At 35.2% G+C, this 19641-nt stretch overlaps 1 protein-coding gene across 3 annotated transcripts in view; it reads left to right on the top strand.

The window, feature by feature from the left end:
* The window catches only part of LOC139151930 (transmembrane channel-like protein 6), a 41998-nt gene extending 22478 nt beyond the window's left edge, over positions 1–19520 (top strand). For all 3 annotated transcript variants that reach the window (XM_070724984.1, XM_070724985.1, XM_070724986.1), the window contains 16 exons: positions 3191–3430; positions 4450–4678; positions 5301–5379; positions 5865–6122; positions 6757–6905; positions 7192–7339; positions 7936–8091; positions 9989–10134; positions 11129–11217; positions 11803–11927; positions 12576–12676; positions 13092–13187; positions 13646–13721; positions 14098–14228; positions 14650–14820; positions 15627–19520. In XM_070724984.1, the coding sequence (XP_070581085.1) occupies positions 3191–3430; positions 4450–4678; positions 5301–5379; positions 5865–6122; positions 6757–6905; positions 7192–7339; positions 7936–8091; positions 9989–10134; positions 11129–11217; positions 11803–11927; positions 12576–12676; positions 13092–13187; positions 13646–13721; positions 14098–14228; positions 14650–14820; positions 15627–15957 (2525 nt within the window). In that variant the 3' untranslated portion in view covers positions 15958–19520. The remainder of the gene's footprint in view (positions 1–3190; positions 3431–4449; positions 4679–5300; positions 5380–5864; positions 6123–6756; positions 6906–7191; positions 7340–7935; positions 8092–9988; positions 10135–11128; positions 11218–11802; positions 11928–12575; positions 12677–13091; positions 13188–13645; positions 13722–14097; positions 14229–14649; positions 14821–15626) is intronic.
* The last annotated feature ends 121 nt before the right edge of the window (positions 19521–19641 follow it).

Here is a 19641-nt window from a genome sequence, read left to right as displayed (position 1 = left end):
TTTCATGTTTGTTGAGTGATATGTTAGTTATTGTTGAGATACATTTAGTGGAAATATATCTTATTTTGAGTTTATGTTGCATACACAACTTTCTGACAAATATAAACTTTCAAAGAAACATGAACTAACTATGATTAAAAAACGGTCTTTTCCTTTCAACACGTTTACTAAAATATTTCTCTTCAAGTGACTCTCAAATACAGAAAGACATCAGTTACATTCCAAACAATGAAGATATAAAGAATTTTTCTTTTAAATGTGTAAACATACAATACCTTGTAATTCAGTGACTTTTCTCACTATATTAAAAGCAGAAATACTGTTTCTCTGTACCTACCGGTAATAGTTAAGCAAGTTGACATCAATTTTCAAATTCATGTGTTCAGGTCTGCTTCTTTTTGAATACTGTGAAAGTTTCAAGAAAATGACCATAGTAAAGCAGCACTTTCTCACATGTTATCATGTAAGACAACTGATGCTGCACTTCCTTGGGATGCCTTCTACCTTCATTAGTGTATGACAAAAGTTCAGGACAAGAGTCTTATTTCAAGTAGCAATTTTGTCCTATAATGTTATTGTCTCATTCATTAACCAGTTGTATACACACAGTGGTCCAAAGGGAGGACTGATTCTATTGAAGTAATTTTGCATATCTAGTGTTGTCTAAATGTTTCCCTTGCTGTGTTTTTATGTTAATCAAATTATTCTCCACAGCAAATGTTTATTTAAACCAGTGTAATTATACTGCTGTATGACAGTTATTCTAATTACAGTAGTGTTATGTCACATGATAAAGTGTACATGTACTTTACACCTTATAAAGTGCATATGTGATAGAGGGACTGTGGCCCACCTTTGTACAGCAATCCTTCAAAATCAAATGTTTTGCAGAGTTAAAACTTTGACAGTAAAGTTTGCCATAACTGTTTTTTATATTTCTTGACGTATAATTTGTATAAGTTGTACCAATATATCCTATTTCTGTTTTCATTACTCATCACTTTCACTATTCACTACTTTAACAATGTACTTTAACCAATTTTTATGATGCTGAGTCATTTATACACCGGATGCCGATATAAAAGAAAAAAAAAATTCTCTTGGTTAATATATCGTCATTTGGCTGTCAAACATCCATGAAACTCAGTTGTCTTGCATATCGCTTACGAGACAATGTTTTTTGCGCACATTTTAATAAAGCTGAATGTTAATAGCGGGGTTTCATTGTAATTTATTATCGTCCGCCATGTCTTCATTTCAGTATAGGCCTAAGCCTACTGTTCAGGATTTTGACAATTTTTGTGACAAAGAGGTTACAAAGTCATACTGAACCAAAGGGGAAGTAAATTCAGCTTTTGAATAACAGCTAGGCCAAGTGCTGTGTGTGAGTTTATGGAATAAAGGGAAAGCAACTCCACACATCATTCATATCTTGGTTGCTTGCATGTAATATTTATGGGAGACAGCTGTAATCTGTGTGTCAGTGCAGTTTGTACTCCGCAGTTGAGAGACTACATACAACACTATGATCCTTTAACGCTATGTCTCAAAAGTTTGCCAGACTTTCTTCATCAGTCGCCTAGAGTTACCATACAATTTCTTATAATAGCTCCTTAATGTAGCAGATACGCCATTCGTGTAAACTTGTTGACAACAAAACACAGCTACTGTAGATTATTTGTGACAAAATTCTCTGGTCGCGTATAGCGTTCTGATTATGAGTAAAATGGCCCTATTCTGCTCGTGGGAAAGAATCTTCATTGCTATTTCTTTTTCATCCAGGATTTTATGTTCCAATGAAGTGTTTGCTAGTTCAGGATTTGGAATTAGCCAATTAGATTTGCTCATTTTCTCCTCGTAACGAACATTCTACATGGTTAGCTGTGATGTCATGGCAGCATCTCAATTCTTGTTTTGATTTACATAGATTCTTGTTTTGATTTACAGGCGCATGCCATATTTCTAAAACCACACATTCAGAAAGGGATTTCTTATCATTAAACAATCATTATATTATGCAATATTGCCCATAATTTATAAAAATTATAGCCTGCAGCCAGCAACCTGCAGTCCACAACCTGCAAAATACCCACTTTGTTTATACACCACCAATCAATGCTCTCATATCATGTATAAAGTAAAGGTATTTGGGAATCTAACTTAAATATGAGATGTAAGACTTGGCTCATTTTCTTTCGCTTTCTGTGTTTGGGAGACTGCACGTTCAGTGTAGGTAGATTCTTGTCTCTATAGACGGATACTAGGTCAGAGGTCAGCAAATGCCACAGCAAATCTCTACGTAACATATGTGTTAATGAGATTGAGATATTAGTATCTTTAAACCTATCACACAAAATATTCTTCACTTCATTTGCAAGGTCCTTGAAAGTTTATAGAAAACCAAATTACATAATACATGTCATTGATGAAATCATCAAATTTCTCATGGCCAAGCCATATGTTGTGTTCCCTAAAAAGTTTCACATAGCAGTTGTTTCTGAAGTACCTTTTAAATGTAAACACTTCTAGCATTACATGTATGATTAGAATTTTTACTTGGTATAGGTTTGGCTCTGTTGATTTCAATGTACAGCTTGGCAACCTTGTACATGTTTACATGTAATCTGATAATTGGATGGGATATCAAACTAACATGATGTAATAATAACCAGATGCCATCTCATATTACTAGTACATTCTTATTATTATGAGATGTAATGAGGTTATAACCTTTGGAGAACTCACTAAGATGAAATCATCAGGGCTGAACCGAAATGTTATTGTGTTCAACATCAGATGAAATGAAATTTTATAAAATTACTTGTATTTTTTTTTGTTTCTTATAATTGCCTTAAACAGGCAAAACATAATAGCATTTTGTACTTTCCTGATTCCAGTGTTTTACATTTCATCATGAAATACTTTACCATGAAAATTTCAGTATACAGTAGCATAGACCTCAACCCTTTCACTTTCTGGTAACTTACCAGAGCAACTCCTATATATAGGGGTTCAGGCCTGAGAGGGTTAAAACTAGTTTTCAGCCTTTCCTTTACTTATAAATGACACATGAAAATGTAATACTCCTTATAAAAATACAAAAGTTGGCAATATAATATTATAAAAATATGTAAGTTGACATTTGAAAAGTGAAATGTTGAGTAATCACTCTCCCTGTTTGTCTCCACAGTCAATCCCTACTATGAAGATGAAACGATTAGACCGTCAGATGTGCCAAGGCAACAAAGATCGTATCAGGAACAGCCAGGAGTCAACAGATCTCGACTGGCACGCACAACATCCATGGCATCCAGTGCGTCATATCATTCTGAAGATGAAGATCCAGATGAAGTTATTGAGCAAGAAGTACTGGCTTCAAGTCTCAAAGATCCACACAGTGTCCTTGATTTGCTACCAAGTAGACAGTTAGGTAAGGCAGTGTTTTCACAGCCATCACACTGTATACTTGATTTGCTACCAAGTAGACAGCTAGGTAAGGCAGTGTTTTTACAGACATCACACTGTATTATTTTGGTACCAAGTAGACAGCTAGGTAAGGCAGTGTTTTCATAAAAATCTACGGGGGCTGGCAGTGAGTGTCCTTGATTTGCAGTCAAGTAGACAATTAGGTAAGATGGTGCTTTCACAGAAAAAATATTAATATTAATAAGTGTACCCATAGGGAGTCTTAACAAATGTGATCTCATATAACTTTCTAGACATTGTTATGTATGGTACACACAAAAATATCCATATCATATCATCAGTGGAGAAGAATTGCCATAGTATAATATACAACATTTTACAATTTTCTGAATATGAAATGTTTTGATTAGGACAATGCTATTTTAATTCTACAAAGAGAATTCTTTTTATTTTCTTTTTGTGGTGTTTTTGTTCATGTTCTCTTTTCTGTCTACCAACACAATGTACATAAGTAACTAACCTATATGGGCTTGAAGGTATTAGGATATTATAAACATGCTTCACTTGAATTTTCCCATCTGATTGGCTGGAGTCAAGGTTTGTATTCTTTTTGGTAAATGCTAATTTTCACTGCAGAGGCAGAGCGCACCTTTTATAACCTCTAAATAATATCTGTAATTAACTCGTCAATTGGATTAAAAAAGCTTCCTTGCTATGAATCACAGATTTTCTCATGGTACATATCCAATGATTTTTACATTCAGTAAACTGCTGTCACTCTGGTATTCTTCTAAGTTACAGGGTTGAAAATGAGTACTATGAAAGCCTGACCTCAGTTTTGTGATTTCTCACATCATTTAATTCACCAGGGTAGATGCCATGTATGACTGGCACAGACACCTGGTAGAAAACATGGAAGAATATTTGTAATGCAATTTAACTGATGATGTGGATGGGTCAATGCATTCTCATTTATCTCTCTGACGGACAGTCTTCTTATCCATCTTGCACTGTCCATTTCAGGTACGACACTAGCTGCAGCTCACACCAGTGAGACGTGGCTGCGGAAGCGAAAGAGCACCAGGAGTACAATGTCCATAAAACGTGGGAGGGGGGACAGCAGTACCACTGTAGCCGTGCAACGTATCGCCACCAACGACGACATGACGGGGACGTCAGCCATGGCTGAGGTTAGAAGGAGAAACACTATAAAGAGCATTCCAGGAAGTATTGAAACAAAGAGGAGGGTCAGGTGAGTGTTACCTCTGATCACCCCTGTGACCAAAATGGAATGATCTAATCAGATAAGCAAGCAAGGATGAAATATGAATGTTAAATTATAAATTGTCGTAGACAAAATTTAATTATATCACCACGCCTAGTCGTTGTCATTTCCGTTGTGAAAGTTAGAAGTTTGTACCAAAGTGTCACCTGTCAGCTCTATTAATATCAATCACTTATTGTTACTTGGATAGCCAAGCAAAAATGAATGAGCAACTGCAACTGTACAGTGCTGTGGATGAGCCATGAATAAACATAGATGGCATGCCTCCCTTATCAGTTTGAATAATATCAAATCTGTGATAGTTGAATAAAGTTATGCAATTGTCAATTCTGGACAAACAGTTATCTATTTCTATGTTCTTTCCATCGTTAATAAAGAACTTTATGTGACCAGTGTTTCCATGACTGTTGTACAAATTTTGTGTAAGAGTTCTGGAAATAACTTTGCACAAAAATTTAACTGTTGTTTTGATTGGAGTGTGTTCCTGTTTCACTCTCTAAAATTTACCTGACAGATAAGTGTTTTCACTCACTTGTAATGATATGGCTTTCAGATGTCAAAGTAACTCATATGTGTTTGTGTTTCACAGAGACAAGGTACAGAAAAGGAATAAGAAGAAGGACAAATCAGTGGGATGTTTTACTCTTATTTTGTACAACATTGGAATGGTAAGTCAGTTTAGTATTGCCGTTACAGTGCACAATATTGGAATGTTGGGTATAATGACACTCTATAAAGATAAAAAAACAACACATGGTGGATAAACAATAAAATATGAACAGTTATAGCAACTTTATTTACACCAGCATACTTTGTTATATCCTACAGTGTTAGAAAAGCAGAATCGATGTTATCATTTATGTCCTAGTGATTGTTTCATCATTGCTTCAAACTGTAGGAGAATGGTATCCAGATATGTACTATCAGTACAATTAACTTGTAGACTGAGATAAAAGTGTAGTATTTTGTATATTTAAAGTGAAAAGTCTCATAGTGGTGATGGTAGAATTTTCTGAATAGCAAGGTAACCATATCTCTATGGAAACAAGGGTGAAAGGTTGAAGTTAAAATGGAGCTTCTCATATTTCTAGTGTAATTGTAAATTTGTGTTGTATTCCTTTCTGTAACATTGACCTTTTGACTGCTTTCACAGGGCTGGCAGAGATTCAAGAACCGAGTGAAGAGTTTCATCTATTCCATTGATTTGTGGGGAGGTCACATCAAGAAAATTGAAGGCAACTTTGGCAGTGGTGTCACCTCATACTTCACTTTCCTCAGATGGTTGTTGGTTCTCAATCTTCCAGTCTTCCTCCTTAGTCTCAGTTTTGTCACCATTCCACAATTGGTGTATATTCCCAGTCCCACTGTCAACACTGCAAGTTTCTCTGGTTGGGATTTACTCACAGGCATGGTACGTCCAATAAAATTTATAAAGCCTGTTTCCTTAAACAAGTGACAAAGTTTGAAATCACTTTTCAAGAAAGTGTTGGCTTCCAAAGTTCTTGTGTAATGCTTCTTTTGCGACCTATAAGGAGAAAAAATGACACTAAGTGACGATGATATTGATGACAGCAAAGACATTCAAGAACTGATAATAGAAACCCATTTTGTTTTCCAGCACGCACTGTAGCTTTTACTTCATCAGAAAGTTATGTTTTTATGATAATAGTGACAATACACACTTATACTTCTGAGATAATAAGTTTTCATTAGACTAAAGATGGGGTGTATGGCCTGGAGTTGAAATATGATGCCAATGTTGATTCCAAGATATAAGAAGTCATGGTATGTTCTGAAGACATTTACCATCAAACACAAAAGTGACTGAAATTTCCCTCCATTGGTTTTAGGGTAACGCTACTTTTGCCACTGTTACACTTTTCTATAATACAAAGATGCATCCCTAAATAGCCTGGCTCAGTATTAAAAGCAATAAAATGGGTGTTATGTATCAACAGAAAAACATTCTGCAGAGGCATGCAATATTCAATGAAAAATATGTGACATTGAACTTTCATGACAAAACACTTTTTAATTATTTTCAGGGTTGGTTTACAGAAACAGAGTTATACTATGGTTATTACACCAATGAAACATTTTCTGCGATACCAAACCATTACTACAATATGCCCCTTGCATATCTCTTTACGTGCGGTGGCTATTCACTTTTGCTTTTAGCTGTTGTACTCTATAGGTCAGTATCACGATTAACTCTCTCCAAGTCATCAAAATTTTATATTTTGAAGTCAAGGAACAGTTAAATTTTCTGTTCACAAGTATTGAAAATTGAAAATGACTATATGTTATTGTTGTTGTCGTCATAAACATGAAACAATACCAGAACTCCAAGGACACTGACCGCAAACCCAATGTCATATGATCAAATCAAAAATATTGTTTAACATTCAACTGTAACAATGTATTGCTCAAATTATTCTCTCACCATCCCTGTGTCACTCTATGTTCTATTTCTATTGCAGTATGTCAAAGGCGTATCGAGAATATTACATTGTAGGTAGAGGGGGTTTCAACTATTACATTACCAAAGTATTTTGTAGCTGGGACTACAACGTCACAGCCAAGAAGTCAGCAAAACTTAAACATAAAAGCATCTACCTGGAATTGGCAGTAAGTGGTATCTAGATTTTCCATGAATTGGCCAGAGACGTTAATTTTTCCAGTTCTGTAATATCCTGATTTCCCAGATAATTATATTGGAAAAACCATTTTATCACATTTTCTTGTATAAAGATCCAATTTTGCCACAGGCAATGATAGGATAATTCCAATTTTTAGATTCGAAATTGTTGAAACTTTCAAAAATTGAAGACATTCAATACTGAATAGCATGTTTCATTAACTGCATGTGTAAAGCTCATTCATTTGTACCTTTTGTTTGTCTTGGTGAATTTCATGTTTACAGTCAAAGGCTATACGAACTGCACGGAGACGAACAAAAACTTTTATCATAATGAGAAATATATTCAATTGAATTATTACAATAAATTTGGTACTATTTGTATTTTGGGTAAATTAGGCAAGAGGAACTTCTCATAAGTTGAACTATCCATTGTTTTCTGCAATATTATGAACTTCCCATAACAGAATGGACAATGCTAGGTCAGAGGTCATGCTGTTCCATTGTACCTCCTTCATTGACCTAGGGTCACACAATGACCTAATTTACTTCATGTTTCCATTTCTTTTTAATTCTTCCTTCAAAGGAACAATTGTCCAGTCAGCATGAAAAGAAAAAATATACCAAATGTCAGACACTTGGTATATGGCTAGGCAGACTGTGTACCAATCTGATAGCTTTGGCATTGATAGCGGGAGCATGTGCTGGTGTCATTGTTGGCTATCAGAAGAATATCAACGAAGTAAGTAAACAATGATAATAATATTTCATGTCAATTAAATAATGTATCATTTTTACTGTAATAATTGAAACCAACTGATAGGATTTACTTTTATGTATAAACAATATGACTAGTGCTGTTGACAGTTGCAAATGCTATCATTAGTCATGCATGGTGCATATACCTGTAGAACACAAACAAAAACAGAATTGCAAATGGCATGTCAAAGGTTATCACATGAGGAACACTGGCAGACTGTGCAATACCACATACAGTGTTCATGTCTAACCAATAACTTTTTTGTTCCGTGCTATCATATTTAAATATACCCCCACTGTGTCGCATGTAGAGTTTTAAAATTTCCAAATAATTGTTCTTTTAATTTCCATTTCTGTATCCATCACATTTTATCCCAATCTCTCCTATTTGCCTTGGATGCTGATCAAAAAGGTTGACATCATGATAAACTGTGATGGTAACAGTACCTGTGGAACAGTCACTTTGACTGTTCTGGGTATAGACATACATGTACCAGTATGTATCATGATCGATAATGAACAAAAATTTTGAGATACTGTGTGTGCTTTTATGTTCGTGTATGAGCGTATTTGATTTAGACCATCAGTGTTTTCAGTGTTTTGTGTCTAGTCTTTAGGTTAGCTTGGTTTGCTGTGATGAGACCCTTATTGAAAGATACTATCTTTTCTGATCTTTCTTAAATATTAACAAAGTTGCTCATCATTCTTGATGTAAAATTCTTCCAGACTATGTTGGCAATTTTTGTATTGGGTGCTAACTTCAAAAATTTTAAGAATGCAATTTCAATTAAAATACTCAGACTAGTAAAACATACTTACCACTCTAGTAGATTTTTGAACTGTGAATGTATGTCAATATAACAGATAAATTTTTGTAGAGTGTTTCATTGAAGTTGTGCCTAACATTCCTTTTGATTTCTGTTCGGAAACATCCATTGTGTACCAATATTGTAATAAATCAGCTATGGATGTGCAATATTGTAATAGTTGATTCATGAACATATTTCAGAGTTCTAGGACAGTTACTCATGAAGATTTGCCCATTGAACATTTAGCCCAAGGTTGTACCTCACTGTGGCCGCCAACCTGTATGTTGAAAATATCCAGCTTGTAACTGTCAAGGGGTCGGCAGTCCTGATACCATTTTTGCATTCCAGAGCAAAGCAGTCACTCAAAGGTCTTGGCTAATTATATCATACCAGTATATTGATGGCACATATAATGCAATCTAATAGGCCAAACTTGTATTCGAATCGACCACGGTACAAGCAAAGCCATGTGCGCGAACGCGCATAGACGTACGTGTATTTCCATACACGTTCGTACACATGTGGTTTGTTTGTACCGGCATCACGTGATTATTTGGGCGTACTGAGTCTGTAGAACGCATCGCGTCCTTTTTATTCCGGAGTAGAACCATTGGTTGAGATATGAAAATAACCATGCTATATTCGCAATATAGCATGGTTGGAACAAGCACATGCTCTTAGCTAGAGAAAAATTTCCTTTTTGACAATTCAATTAATATTACCGGTATGATATAACAGCAATAAATCACTTCAGCAAATGGTATACTGCTCGATTTGAGCAGTTCACTCGATATACATGTATGCACTCGGTAGTGCTCATGCAACTATGTCATGAACTGGTCAAAATCTCGTGGTATACCATTGCTGGGTGTGGTTTATTGCTGAAGAATATCATGAGTGGTTTTTTAGATATCTGAAAAATAAACATGAACTAAATATTAACATTTGTCAGTATTGACATGTTATTGATTTATCTGTTTGTTACCATAGTTACCACAGTATTTTCATTTCATGCCTATTTCTATAGTAGTATGACATTATGTAACTTTCCATTTTATCTATTATTTACAGAGATTAGAAGATCAAACAGTCAGTGTTTTAATCATGCCATTAATCATCTGTGGATTAAATCTCTTCCTGCCACCAGTGTTTAGTTTCATCAGTAATTATGAAAGATATCGTAGTCCCCGAGTGAAACTCTACATCACTATGGCAAGGTAAGTGTGATAGAGGAAATGTGCATATGGATGAAACACAGTGTGTGATTTGCCAATTAGCTATGTTGTGTTGCCAATCAGCAACATTGTTTCTCTGTGATACAACAAAAATTGATCTGGTTTCATTTTCTTTTTTATCAAAAGACATTTTAGTATCGACCATGTTATACATGTAGGACAACCACAAGTTTTGAAAGCAGTGGTCAAAAAATGGAATGAAGTGTGCAGAATAATAGCTTTTCCCCCCCCCCCCCCCCCCCCCCCCCCCCCCCCCCCCCCCCCCCCCCCCCCCCCCCCCCCCCCCCCCCCCCCCCACCCCCCCCCCCCCCCCCCCCCCCCCCCCCCACCCCCCCCCCCCCCCCCCCCTCCCCTCCAAAAAAAAAAAAATTGTGGCATTGCACCTTTCACAAAACCAGAATATTCATGTAATAGTCAGCTCAGGAATAGTATGAAATCTTTAGAAGAAGGCATTAAAAGCCTGAAATGAAAGTTTACAAATTTTTGAACCGGAAAAAGCTTGCATGTTGATATTCTGACCACCTCCTCCCATGATCTAATGCTTCTTTCCTTGCAGTAGAAACAAACCAGAACCAGGCTGTATTATCAGATCAGTGAATGTCTATCTGTGCATCTACTTTTTGTAACTCTTATTTTCAGTGGATAAATTTGAGCCGTTAGTAGAAACTTAGGAGTATTACATGTAAATGTGAAATTGATAAATAACCATGGTTACAAAGCTTTTTATCAACAAAAAGATCCTCACAAGCTACTTTGATACATGCAATATAATTACATTGCATACTGGTATGTGGCATTCAAATGACAATCAAGAATGCTTCTAAAGAACGTTTGTCATATTACATTGTTGCATGGATGATGCAAAGATATTGCCAGAAATTCTATAACAGTCTAAAAGCATTGGGAACATTTTGTGTCAGACAACACGCTGTGATACACTTATGAATTGATTTTCAAATGATGTGATCTCTCCTAGGACTATCTTATTGAAGGCATCTCTGTTGGTTGTCTTGATTCATTTCTGGCTTGAGAGATCAAGTTGTGGTCAAGCCAATCTACTTGATGGTAAGTGGTCTCACTCTCTGCTTCAATGCCATATTGTTCCAATGCTAATTTTGTATATGTGCTGAAATTTGATAGAAGTGTGCAAGCAATTATTGAACCAGTAATATTATTTGTTAGAACTTTCAAAAGAACAAAGCCACTGTAGTTAGTGTGTTTCTCTGCCTTTACAGATCAACCTTGAACTTATTGTTGATCATGCATAGTGTGTGTTTCAGTTAAATTATGCATACCATCATGTTAGATTTGTGATTTGTGAGCAAACATTAGCTTCCTTTAGTGTAATTTGAGTCAAAGCCATTTCATCAACCACTCTTTAAGTGTATTGCAAGATTCTGATTAATATAGTTGACTTTTTACACAGTAGATAGTTGACAAAATTGATGTCTAAATATAGTATCTGTGTCCTATGTCCAGTAGGCATTACCTTGACATGTCAATGCTTGACGATAAAACTTTAAAACCACATCTAATGGAGTAGAGTCAAACACAGCACAGAACAAACTACAGTAAAAAAAGTTACATTTTTCATACAAGGAGAAAAATTTTACAATTAATTTATTCTGCCTTTCGTAATTTTTCACCCAGAGTTTGATTTTGATGATGATGATGATGTAACAACAGCGGCACCTGATGCCTTGACGACAGCGTCTCTGTCAACTGTATTTGGAAATTCATCATCATCACCCATCAGTGAAGAATGCACTTTACAGGTTAGCTGATGGCTGCTTTTAATCATATTCTGCTTTGCCACCATACCTAGTTCAATTTTTAAACAACATTAAATGTATTTTAATTGAATGCACATCACAAGAAAATTAAAATATTTCCTCTATCTGAAATATAATGAGTCAGGTAGTGACATATCAATATGTTAGGAGTATTGTTGACAAACTTATTTCAGTAAAACAAGTATTTTTCTAACAAATAGTATTCACCAGATATGTCATTTACCCATATCCCTGTATAGTATTTCAATTGTACCCTCAGTCACAATAAGGTTGTTTACCCATTACCATAATGGTTTGACCCATTGCTATTGTTATCAATGGTGGATTGTGGACCTGTTACACCGGGTATTGTGATGGACAGGTTAAAATAAATCTTGAATATTTAGAGAGCATATCTGACCTCGGGTAACATTTGTTGCTGCCTTTCAATGGCTTTTCACACACATGCCTCTTTGTGCTGGCAGCCAGAAATCTGTTTAAGCTTTGTAAACTTCCATGTAAATATGGAAGTTATCTGTACCAGACAACTCAGAAATGTTTAATTTTGTAAGCTGTGCGTACACCTACAACTGTATGCTTTTTGTGATTTTTTGTGATAAATGTGTACGGTATGTTTGTCTGTTATTACAGAGATGTTGGGAAACGGAATTTGGCCAGGAACTTTACAGACTGGTGGTCATCGATTTCATCTTCCTACTGTTGACAGCATTTTTTGTTGAGTTTCTCAGGAGGTAATTCTGAAAATTTGGTCATTTTCATGTTCAAGAAAACAAATTCTTTCAAAATAGGAATTATTTCTTAATTATCAGAGTGATATCAGGAGGAAAGGCAATGAAATCACAGTTTAATCTTTTATCAATGCAGAAAACTTGACTGGACTTGAAATTAGATTTTGATGGGAGCAATAAATTCTATATTTAATCTGTGTATCAAATAGCTGAATTGGAGTGTAAACGAGTATTTGAAAGCACACCATGATATGAGCCTACAGTATCAGTTTAATATAATGAATAAAAGTCTGTCCATATTGTGATAACTTGAATTTGATAAAAATTGTGTGACAATCCAGTGCTTTTTTATTAATTAATTAATATTATTGTAACGGATACTAATGAATAGTGTTTTTGTATCACTCATGATATGTAGGATTTTCAGTGACTATTGTTGTAAGTCTTGGAGCAGACCAGATTTTGATATTGCTAGGAATACAATGGAGTTGATCCATGCCCAGGCACTCACGTGGTAAGTCTTTTCATCATTCATTTAAGCAATCATGCAACCTCATTATATAAATATGTGAGAAACCCTGAATAAAATCAGAAACTTAGTGACAGTAAAGTGGTATTGGATTATTGTAGTTATAAATCATCCAATTAAAATGTGGATAATCTTTGAAACGTGCAGTCTTACACACCAAGACAAAATGGTTGACGTTTGGTTGAGATGCAAATTTAGTCAGTCTTTCTGGCAGCTGAACTGGCAGATGTCAGTACTTGCCCAGAAGTCAATACAGAGGCAGTCATGTTTAGACATTGAAACTAGAGGAGGCTAAGATATACACATTACTAAACAAGATCACTTTTATTAAATCTAGTCGTACTTTCATATCATATTTACTCTAGTCTTGGACTGAGTGTCTATTGCCGATCCATAGAGATGGCCAAAGTCATCTGAATTAAGTTTTGGTTTGTTGGTTTCAGGCTTGGTATGTTCTTTTCTCCACTGCTGATATTCATCTGTATACTGAAACTGGTAATTTTATTCTACGTCAAAAGGGTAGGTAGAGTGAATTCCTCACTTTGTGGTGTTCCTAAATGTGAAACTTTTTTGCAAGTGTCAGAAGACCAAAAAAGGCAATACTTCTGGCAAAATTACAAAATATGCCTTTTCAGAGAACGTGTGCTATTCAGCTGTTAAAGAAAGAAGAGTGTTGGCGTTCTTATTAAATTCAGAAATTATGACATTCTAATAAGACAAGATAATATAGTTGTTCATAGTGTCAAAATACAGTCATCATGGCAAAATTGCTTTCTTAAACTTACAAAACGCTTAAAGGTATATTTGTAAAATATTTTTCAAAGCACAACAAAAGTACCTCGGAAACTAGGTCGAACTTTTGCTTTTATTTTTCCATTTGAATGTTTGTTTTCAGTTCAGTGTTATTGCCAACTGTTCACCATCGTTAAAACCATGGAGGGCTGGCAGAACTACCACAGTCTTCATAGGAATGCTACTTTTAATGTTCTTCATCACAGCGGGATCTGTGCTTTACAGTATTGTCAGGTATAATATAGACATTTCTACTCTATTATTGAAAACACTATTTCCCTTTTTTGTTTGAAATCAAAATGTTCAGTGACTCCAATTCTCTCGAGTATCATTTGTCAGGGCCTAGCTCAAAGTTTGGTCAGATTATTTTAATTCTCATAATCATTTAACAATCTTCTATCTATATCAATGGATGATTTGCATAAGAATATTTACTGCTGTGAAAATAATATTGGCCATTATCATTGTTGTCAAGTGGTTTATAGAGCTGTGTTGAATTTTACAATGCTAATTCAGTGACACAATTCAAATATTAAATTGTATGAATTTTTCCATCAGAGCATATTGCTTTACATATAGAGCAGTGTGAGTGATGCAAAGGATTACATCACAGTGGAAATAAAATATTCATAGCATGTCTGGCTGTTCATTACAGAATTTCACCCTCGGCGACATGTGGTCCATTCCGTCATCTACAGACCATGTATGATGTAGTGTTTATTCTGTTAGAGGACTGGGCTTCCAGTGAAACTCTCAACTGGATTTACGGTGTCATCAGTTTCATTGCATCTCCTGGATTTATCTTACTCTTTATTCTAATTCTATGGTGAGTCTACTGTAGTCCTGGTATATTATACCCTGTGTTACACAGTTAAGCTTCTCTGTATAAAATAAATGATGCGAAACTAAGCTTTCTGAAGGTAACTGCATGCTTTGTTCAAACAATTTTCACATGAATTTTTCAAGCCTCAGAGGCAGATATTCAGACTCATAAATTTTTCCAATACTTTTCTTGGCTACCACTTGTTGGGACTCATTTTAAAGCTCTTATTTTAAAAAAATTCACTATCCTAGTATTTTGCAAATCGAAAATCTTATTTTCCTCCATATTGCAAGCATGGGGATGGAGTTTTGAATTTCAAAATATTGGTAAATGTTACGTAAACTTTGCAAGGTGACCCCTGATTTTCATTCCTGATTTGGTAAGAAATTGTGGTTTGAAAGTTTCATTGAAGAAAGTTTGAGCAAAAGTACTTCATATTCGAGGCACACAATACCTTAGTAAGATGAATCTTACCATCTCTTTTTATTTCACTGTGTTGTTGATATCGGATGATTCAAACCGTAGACAGTAGCTTCTACTGTCCACGTTCAAACTTGTAGATTTTGCATTTGTTGTCATTGTTGTGAATGTGTTTAAACATTCACAAGCAGATGGACAACAATACATGTTAACATGTCATACAGAAAAGCATTGCTCAAACACAGGTAGTTCTTGGGTACCTTGTCATGTAAAGCAATTTTACAAATATCATAAATGTGTGACAAAGATAATCTAAAATGTATAAAAAACAAGAAAAACGGAATCCAGTAAGTTGACTATCCTGTTGGTTTATTTTCCAAAACTTACAGTCTCGGTGTGTACTATTACAAGGCCATCGCTAAAGGCAGCCGAGAACAGATGAAAAAACTACGGTATCAGATCAGTGTTGAAGGCAAGGATAAGATGTTCCTGCTGAAGATGCTTCAAGACAAAGTGAAAATGCTTCCTAGGGATCAGCAGTTACATTTCACAGCCAGCCTGACACGAGGACAGCATGTTGTAGAGGACCATTCCAACGGCTTAGCAGTGCATGCAGCAGATGTACACGCCGGCATTGAGGATGTCAGGGACGGACAAGCCTCGGCGACAGACATAGAAGCATGGATTGAAGACGAGGCAGCCAATGGAAAGCAGTCGTGATGATATTCTATGTATGTTTGCCATACTTGCTCAACAATGTCTGTTATTGTGCAATGTGGACTGCAATGAATTTCAGGACAGCTGTCTACTGTAGACAGCAAAACCAGCATTCTGCCCTGTGGATATCGGAACAAAATTGCACTGCCAGCGGTCTGGTCAGGGGAAAGAGAAAACCAACAGTAAAAGCCATTTCCTGATTAAAGTACAGCTTTGCCTTCCTGTCCTGAACACTAGGATCCTTCAGAGGTATTTTATAAGTCTGGATGTGTCTGCATAGAGGGTGCATGTCTGAATTTACAAACATAAACATTCCACATACAGTGGAATTCTATTCAACATGGTAAAGCAAGAATGAAACAGCTTTGTTCTGTTTCTTTCATTTCATAATTATATAAGAGTACTTATTTGTCAATGTATAAGTTCTTTTTTCACTGCTGATTTAAATTAATAAGTATTTTGTAATCATATAATTATATTTTGCAAAGGACAATCCTTGGAAAGGTATTTTTAGGAATGTGTAAGAGATACTCAGTAATATACAGTTTATTTTCCAATCGCCTTCAAAAAAACTAACAAACAACATCAAATATCAACTAAATTTCATGAGTTTCAGTTTATTGTACGAGATCAGCTGTGAACCACCATCCAAAGAAATTGTACAGTACTATTTCTATGGATAGTGGTTTACAGAGAGTATGGACTTTGTGAATTGAGAGTATATCTGACAACAAGGGTAAAAATAAATAAGATTGTCCTAATCTTATTTGTTATGGGATTTTCTATGTCTATATGTAACTTGCGTCTGAAAGAAGAACAAAAACTTCTGGCTTTCAGGAACACGTAGGGTTATATAATTTTTATTTACACACCTTTTTGCAGTATATGCTGTGTCATGCTGCCATGTTGTTTGATGAGGTTTAAGTAGCCCACATGTCTGGGCCTGGTTCTAAGAATTTCAATAATGGGTGGGTTATGGGGGTCATAATGATATAACCTTTGACCCGGATCTCCTGCTTATCTCTGTGAACTTTGGTTGAGCCATAACGACAGCTGTTCTGAACCAAATCCATACTCATATCATGATGATTACTCTAGGCTTAGAACAGATGCTAGACTTGATTGCTGTCTGGCTCTATGGATATCCTTTCTACAGTTGTCTATATATTGCATTAAAAAAAACGCTTATGCAGATAATTGTTATGGATGTAACAAATCAGTGTAAGCATCCATGATGCTAATATTTGTCCATTAGCAAATGTAAGCAACTTTTTGTGGACAACATTTACCTGAAGGAAACTCAAGTGGTCAGATCTCTCTACTAATTTTGATGAGCAATTTCAACGCCAAAAACAAACTCATTTTGCATTATTGTATGTCAAACACCTGCAATGAAAGAAGTTGAACTGCACTTTATGGGATATATTTTTTCAGAGTATAATTGCCTACCCTTATGCAATAACTTTAACCAACAGTGTTCTTTGTACCATTGTTGGTTGAAGTGACTCACATACTGAACTGTGACTCTTAGTCATGTAAGAAGAGACGCTAAAATACCTGGCACATCTGTCATACCATGAACAGCTGACTTTCAAAGCAGGATAATGGGTACAAATCATGCTTTTGTGTGAGTGCATCCGAGCATGCTTACTGAGTAATAGCACCCTCTCTGGCCACGTTGACAATCAACTCCTCCCTCTATAAAGTTTGACATTTATGACTGTGTAAATTTCATCTTAATAATTTTTTTCCTTTAAGACTTTTTGGTAAGTGATTTACCTAAATGTGGTCACAAATGGTTGTGTATATATATATATCTATAATTTGTAAATATTTTTGTGAAAACCCTTAAATATTTTGAGGGGCATTGTTTTGTATAAATATTCGAGCATTTGATTTGATACATTGAAATTACAAAATCTTTTCCTGAATGGTGATATTATCTGTAAATTTTGAGTTGTAATTATTATGACAAAGAGACACCGGAATTGTTTTGAAAGAGGGGGTTATTTATTTCAATATTTACATATGTGAAATGTCATTACTCTTTCCTTGTATAGTGAAATTTTCTTGTACAACAGGTTTTAATTTTCTGTGGCCTTGCTGATACACTGTTAAATTTTTGCTTCACAGAGTGAGAATTGAAGAGGTAATTCCTAGCAATAAAAACCAAAAACAACACCAGATAGGATTTGATACACTAGAAATTGTTAGTTAACCAAATATTATCCACTGACAAAATTAAATTTGAACAATGTAACATTACTTCTGGCTGTTTGGCATAGACCTTTAGCATAATGTTCTACCAAACTTTTCATAATCTTCAAAATACAGTTTTCATAAACACAGACTACCAACCTCTGTAGGTATAAGTTACAATGTTTCACCAGAAAGATAAGAAATGACCATTGTCATACATAGATATGTTTTATTTTAAATCTTGCCTGTATTACCATACATCACTGGCCTTGGATGTTTTTGTCATCTATGATATTATCTTTGTAGCACTTTAATCTCTCTAGGAAGAAACAGGATTTGGGACTCATTGGTACTAAACCAGGAGTGTTACCATTGTTATAGACAGGCAAATCTAATGTCCATGATGATAATGAACACTTTTTCCAACACTGCTTTACAGTGCACCCTTTATCACCCAGATTTATTGCTTTCAGTTTCCATTCAACCCTGTGCGTAGTGCATGGTGTGCTTGACCCCATTTAATACAATGAGATGAATATGACAGGGTTTGTTGAAAATTTGCGGTCTTTTCAATACTATTGCTGTATTGAGTGAAGTTTGGTATCGCATGAGATAAAAGAACATAGTACATAAATAACACAAGATACAGTCACCTAGATGGTTTAAGTGCCGTAGTTTTCATATGTTGACTTTGGTGTTAGAGGGCGCTGTCAATCGGAGTCTACAGTGACATTCAGAGGGTTACAGTTTTTCCATACTCTAGAGTATTGTGACAAAAATCCTCCTGTGAAGAGACAAAGGGATCTAAGTCTTCTCTCAGTCTTTGTAAGTGCAATTGAGGCGAAAAAACCTACAGCATAAGAAGGCGTACTCAATTTATATATCTGCCTTTCATCAAAGGATGAGTAAACAAAACAGACTTGTGCAGTTGAAAACCACTGATAACCAGTGTCAGTATTCAAACTTTTCAAATTATCATTTTCAGTTTATCTGAGGTGATTTTTTTATATTTCTGTACTCAATTGATACAGACACCCACATATCAAATACTGGGAATTATTCAAAATTTTAAATGTATTTTTTCTAAAATGCACCATGCAAATCTGCAATAAAACATCACAGAACTTTTTCTTGAAACCAATGCAGTGGTACCAATCTAAATCATAAAATATTGATTGGAATGTTTTATCAAGACACTCAGGTTGTAATGTTTTCCTGTCATATCAGTATTGTAGATAACTGCATTTAATTACATAAAAATAAAGGCAATATTCAAGACATGCAATATTTAAGATGTAATTATCACTGTATATATATTTGGTTAAATACTCTTTACCAATAAACTTGTGAAATTTTAAACCAGATAAGTTTATATTGTTTCTTTCATGGAGTGTGTTCTAAGTATGCGGTTTTGTATGGAGAGAATTGTTCGAAGTTGTTTAAAGAAAAAACTGCCCTAGTCACTGCATTTTCACAAGCCATGGTAAT

This window comes from Ptychodera flava, chromosome 15 (assembly GCF_041260155.1).
Source record: "Ptychodera flava strain L36383 chromosome 15, AS_Pfla_20210202, whole genome shotgun sequence".
NCBI lineage: Eukaryota > Metazoa > Hemichordata > Enteropneusta > Ptychoderidae > Ptychodera > Ptychodera flava.
Note: the sequence above shows the minus strand (reverse complement) of the source record. Positions and strands in the feature narration are given on the sequence as shown.